The sequence below is a fragment of the Sinocyclocheilus anshuiensis genome, unplaced genomic scaffold (assembly GCF_001515605.1).
Source record: "Sinocyclocheilus anshuiensis isolate Anshui unplaced genomic scaffold, SAMN03320099.WGS_v1.1 scaffold54, whole genome shotgun sequence".
NCBI lineage: Eukaryota > Metazoa > Chordata > Actinopteri > Cypriniformes > Cyprinidae > Sinocyclocheilus > Sinocyclocheilus anshuiensis.
This window is the reverse complement of record NW_015547654.1, coordinates 193,240-199,551: the sequence shown is the minus strand read 5'-3', so window position 1 is coordinate 199,551 and position 6,312 is coordinate 193,240. Positions and strand designations below refer to the sequence as shown.

At 37.7% G+C, this 6,312-nt stretch overlaps 1 protein-coding gene across 5 annotated transcripts in view; it reads left to right on the top strand.

Moving 5' to 3' along the window:
- runx1t1 (RUNX1 partner transcriptional co-repressor 1) overlaps positions 1-6,312 on the top strand; it is a 68,266-nt gene that overhangs the window by 23,314 nt on the left and 38,640 nt on the right. The window contains exon 1 of one of the 5 annotated variants that reach the window (XM_016504286.1): positions 36-265. The exons of the other annotated variants lie outside the window; for them this stretch is intronic. Coding sequence (XP_016359772.1) covers positions 256-265 — 10 coding nt within the window. The 5' untranslated portion in view covers positions 36-255. Of the gene's footprint in view, positions 1-35; positions 266-6,312 lie in introns of those variants that run through there. 5 annotated transcript variants of the gene reach the window in all.

The following is a 6,312-nucleotide window of genomic DNA, read 5'->3' as shown; positions in this document are numbered from 1 at the left end:
CGTTAGTGCAGGGCATTCCTGGAAGCAGGGCAGAACGAGAGGCACGTCTCCATCTGTCCCTCTCAGACTCTGAAAGCAGGAGGACAGGCTGCTCGACTCTCGCTCAGACCTGGTGTACTGGCCTTGGGGTCCTGTGCCACCCCCTTGCCCCTCGCAAAGCGCAGAAAGACGCAAAGAGATTAAGATTACAGGAAAGCTGGCAGAAATAGAGAAAATACCCTGGATTCTTTGATATCCAGTTTGTCTCCATCATCCATGATGCCAGGTGAGATTGGGAAGTTTTCAATGTGTGTGACTTTGTCGGTGGAAAATTGTGCATGTGGTTTTTGAATGTAAATATCTTAAAATACAGAAGTGGACTATATAAGACAATTTGTACTGCTTTTTTGCCTTTACTGACTGCTTTTGGAAGTAAAAAAAGTGCATAAACCTTATTCAAATAATATATATTTTTATTAATGTATTTATTGATTATGTGAGATCTCAACTGATACTTTTTATATACTAATGTCTTTTTCTGATAAGCATAGATGAATGATATATCTACCTGTGCAAGGGAATACTGGTAAACTAGATTAAAAAAAAAAAAGAATAATACAGAGCTCAATAATAAGGTGTTTTTTTTTCTGTTGGCCTGGTCACATTTTTTTATTTATTTCATTAATTTTATTATTTTACATTAAATGTAAATTTTTTGATGCAAAATGTTTTTAATTTGCAATAATTAGGGATGCTCCGATCAGGATTTTTGCAGCCGATACTGAGTACCGATTTCTTGTCATGGTGATCGGCCGATACTGATGCCGATTCTGATGCTTCAAGATTTATATAGACGGTTTGATCGGGCACATGCGCCTGGCCCGAAGTTAACTTCCGGTCTGTGTTTGTTTATCAGTCTGGCTATGGCGCCGGCTACTAACGCAGTTAAAGTTAAGGTGATGAGTAGACTGAAGTTGGGCTCAGGTGGTTGTGCTGTGGGATGTGTTTCCCATACCCATTCCCATGGCGCTCGCCACAATATCAAAACTGACTGATTTTCCAAAAGACTTCGTTGAATAAACATGAGCACGTACTGCACGTTTAAAAATCAAAACGAGGTGCGAGTGTTTTTATATCACTGTATTTCTGAAGGAAGACTATCTTTAGAAAATGTTCGATGTCAGCGCAGCACAGATAGCCGTTTCGGAAACGTGCCGCGGCTTTCTCATAAACACAAGCACTGACTAGAGCGGCCGCGATCAGCTCTGTTAGCTGTGGAGCCTTAACGCGCCGCAGACTTGTGCAGTGAAGCGCAGATCAGCTCTAACGTCACTGAATCTGCTGTTAAAAATTAACCATCTATTCATCATATCATCATGCAAAACATACACGACAAATAGCAAATTTTTCATTGTTTCTCGAAACATCATAGCATTTCCACACCGCCGATGACATGACTGCGGCGCCACATCATTTACGTCCCCACGCATCATGTACGTCGTCACGCGTTGACGTCATCAAATTGCGATCGGTTCGTGAGATCGGCCAAGTGTAGTGAGTACCGATCGAGTCATAAAATGTGATTATCAGCCGATACCGATCTCCGGCCGATCGATCGGAGCATCCCTAGCAATAATAGCTGTCAATTCTGCATCTATGATGTAACTTCATGATAGCTAAATCCATGCACACAGTATTGCTGGAAAATGATAATGAATGATCATAAAACATAGCAAAACCTTTTCAGTAAGCTTTCCTAGACTATCACAAATTCATTAACCTTTTAACTTTACCTTAGTCACTTAGGCACAATTGACAACGTTTCATTTATCACAGAAAAAACAAACATTATGTTCACAATACATAACCGTTCAAATACAAGACCAAGAAATGTACTGTAGAAACAATGCAATGGCCTGATGTTCCATCAAATCTCTCTCACATCCTCATTGCTGAGCCCTGTTCAGGAAGATCAGAGATCTGTTCTAGAAAGAGTAAAATCACTGTACAGGAGCATGAAAGTAAAGAAAGCAGACTGAGAGAAAGAAAATGAGAGAGGAGAGTTGCAGAGGGCAGCTGGCGTGCTGTGTGTGTGCAGGCTGCAGGGAGATCTCAGTGCTGCTCTTCACAGATGGTGTTGTGAGACAAGCTCTGTTGGCACTGCTGCTCTCCTGTGTGCCATGGCCACTACCTCTCTGCCAGCCAACCCGTCTGGTGCCCACCTCTCCGACTCCCCCTCTCCATCTATCTGCCCTCGACTTCTCTTTCTGTTTGTTTCTCTTTCTAAACTTGCAAGTGTAACATTGTTGGCTGTGTATTTGGCTCAGTGTGACTGTGGTGGCTTTTTAAACTGGACTTTGAATGATGAAATTCTATGGTTGAGTTAATATCATATTCAAATCTTATTATTATTAGTTATAGATGGTTGCATTTCTACATTTGTGCTTTATTAGGAACAGTATATGAAGCAAAGCATGTCTTTATTCTTTTCTTTAAAGTGTCTATTTCTTACTGATTGTTGCAGATCTGGGTTTTCGATTTGTTCTTTTCAAACAGCCACTTAAAACGTGTTTGTTAACATTGGCCTTTGTGTGAAGCGTGTGTTTATGAATTGTGTGTGCATGTGTAGAATTGTTCTGGGAAGCTCTGGAGGAAGCAGCTGTAAGCAGGCGCGTGTGCCAGGTCAGGGACACTTGAGCAGAACTGACACTGGGTTATTTCGGACACCCATCTGCACTGGAGCTACCGTTCCTCCAGGCCGCCGCCACGGACAATCTGTTCACTCGCTGGCAGAGTGCCAAACACAGTGCCGTCCATCTGTGGCAGGGACTGAAGCTCTCAGTGCTGAGTAGAGCTTGGATTCTTCCTCTCCGCCTGTAGTTTTATAGCTTTTTTTGTTAGCAAGAGTGTTTTCGTACAGCGTGTTTTAACGCATGTTCTCAGTTTGCAATAATATGCTACTGTAATGAGATAAAGGTCATTCTTTTTGGTAAGGAAACATGGTGAAGCTCCTGTAGTTTTGTAGCATTTTTGTTAGCAAAAGTGTTTTCATATAGTGTTTAACAGTCTCTTAGTTTGCAATATTTGGTTGCAAGTTATGCTACAAATTAGGGCTGCACGATATATCGAAATTATCGAAATATCGCAAATGTAAATATCGCAATATGCATATCGCAAGGGCGTGAGATATCTGAATCATTTTAATAATAGGCTACTTAAATCAAAACGTTGCAAAAGGTCAAAGTTTTAGTTCGACGCATATAGCAGAGAATTGCTTGACGTTAAAAAGAGTTAAGTGCAATAAGTTGCAGAAAACAACTCTTTGCCGTCTCGTCTTACTGTCTGACTCACACCTGAAGCGCGCACACAAGCCGCATCTCGCACAGCGTCTCTTCAGTTCTGCCGCACACGTGCAAAGCGCGCGCACACACACAGAGAGACGCGTTTCAGATGGCGCGAGAACACCGAGTTGATTCATCTTTCGCATCTCCTCATGTTTGAACAGACACATACGAACAGAATTATGTCAATAGTACCCGTCTTGACGATCATTCTCGTAAACGCAGTCGGTTATGTTTTAAATTAATGTAAACAGCTGAGAAAGAAATCGGATGTGTATCATTATACTGGAGCTGTGCAGTCGGTTTTAAAGGAACAGCAGCCTATAAATACGTGCTGCTGAATGTCACTAATGTAAATCAAACAACAAAACAGCTATTCCAAGAAAGAATGTGAAACAAATTGGTTATATAATTTTCATTTTTAAATATTTTAAAATATAATTGAAATTGATTTTACACATTTTAAGCAATATCGTATCGAATATCGAATTTTTTAACATGGTATCGCATATCGCATTTTTCTTCAATACCGCACAGCCCTACTAAGTCAGCAATTTTCGTATAATGCGTCTTCAATGCATTTTCTTAGATTTGGATATTTCATTCACAACTATAACAAAAATGTTGTTTTCTTGGGCAGTATAGACACAAGGCTTAGGTAATTGTAGTTTTGTATGTTTTTTTTTTTGGGCGGGGGGGGGGTTGCATTGTTCTTGATTGGACAATGGAAATCTGACAGGAAGCGAGTGGGAGAGAGAGAGGGAGACGAGATCGGGAAAGGTCTGCGAGGCGTGATTTGACACCCGAAGCACAATTGTGCTATATATCGGCGCGCTGCCCACGAGGCTATCGCCGCCGACTAGTTTTGTATGTTTTCTTGTTAAACAAAAATGTTTATATGATTTTTCTTAAACATGCTCTCTTAGTTCGCAATATTTCACTTGCGGTTAATGCTACTCTAAAATAAGTTTAGGTTTTGTAGCTTTTTTGTAAGCAAACATGTTTTTGTGCAATAGATTTTAAACACTTTATTTGCAATATTTTGCATGTGGATTTTTCTGAAAAGTCATTATTTTTGTACAAAAACCACACTAAGTATTTTCTGCTTGATATTTGTTAGCCAGAGGGCTTTTTACAATACATTTGTATCACACTTTCTCAGTTCTCAATATATTGATGGTGCATTGCGATACTATAACAAGAAAAAGGTTGTTCTCTTGGGTAATATGGAAGCAAGCTCTCCTCCTTTAGTCTTGTGTTTTTTTGCGTTTTTGTACGTTTTCTGATGCACTTTGTCAGTTTGCAATATTTTACTTGCATGTTATGCTGCTGTAACAAGATAAAGGTTGTTCTCTTGGGTAATATGTAGGGATGCAACGATACCATTTTTTCAGAACTGATCCGATACTAGCGCAGTTTTTTTTTTAAATCAATGTAGAATTTCTATACTTCACCTGATCATCACTCGTGTGTGTTAAACACAATCTACTAAATATAGATAACTTCATTTTAATGAAAAATAACAAATTAAAAAAATATATAATCATAATCTATGACAAAAAATACCATTATAAAATAGGTTACTGGATAATTCAGCAGCAAAAGTTATTTTAGAAAAATCATGAGTGCAAAATTATTTTTATATAAAAACATTAAACTAAACTAAACATTTAGTGAAGCAACATTATTTAGTGGGCAACATACTTATTTATTTGATTTGGGGCTTGTTTGTAAATTTAAATTTAGTTTAGTTATTTATATTTACATTATATTTAAATTTTGTCATTTAGCAGACACTTTTATCCAAGGCGATTTACAAATGAGGACAATAGAAGCAATCAAAACCAACAAAAAAGCAATAATATGCAAGTGCTTTATTAGTATATTATAGTGTTATATTTCAATTTCACAAAGAAATGTGCAGCATTTTGTCCAAGCAATAATAAAAGGACACATTTAATTTATAATTTGTCTTAAATCTCATTTTGTAAAAAATAAAATAAAATAAAATCGTGAATCGAATCGAATCGTGAAATCAAAATCGTGAATCGAATCGAATCGTGAGTTGAGTGAATTGTTACATCCCTATTAATAAGTGTAGGACTAAATCTGGTAAAATGTTACACATTGCTCTTTGTATTGTTGTGGAAATTTTTTTAAATGTTAAGTCGGCAACACCAAAGCTCCAAAAGTATCAAAAAAAAAACTTTTTTTTTTTAAACTGTCGCATAACATATGTGACGTTTCGAGCACGCAGACTCTTCATCAGATAAATGAACAACACTGACATCCCAATCTTTATAGGCCTACCTCCAGGTGATCAAAGGTCACATGACCGTACAATATTATCGTGATAATAATAATACCAAAAAAATAACATATCAACCACGGAGAAAAACATAGAAACAAAAATAAGAAATAGAAATAAATCAAAAACATGTAAAGCTATGCAAAATACACTAATATAATTCTCAATATATTATTTAATAACATTAATTGATGCCTACCTAGGTACATAAATACAAATCAATAACCACAAAGCGTTTATTATATGTAAATAGATATCTTGTGTTTAAAGAAATGGACGAATATCAAAGTCCTCATTTAATCCTCTAGGGGACAACGTGTCTAGTGTATAAATCCAAAAGGCTTCACGCTGTAAAAGCAATTGGTTGATATCACCTCCGCGACGCGGACACTTCACTACCTCAATGCCTATGTACTGAAGAGTGGAAACTGAGTGTCTTGAATCTGCCAAGTGCTGTGCTACCGGACTTTTTGGATCATGATGTCTAATTGCACATCGATGTTCAGAGATGCGAGTTTTTAGAGGTCTGCTAGTCTTACCAATATAACATAAACCACAGGGGCAACGCAACAGGTAAATGACATTAGCCGTCTTACATGAAATAGTGCCTCGAATTTAAAAAATTTTTGCCGTGTGCGGATGTGTAAAGGTCGACGTCTTATATGTGAAATTACACTGTTGACA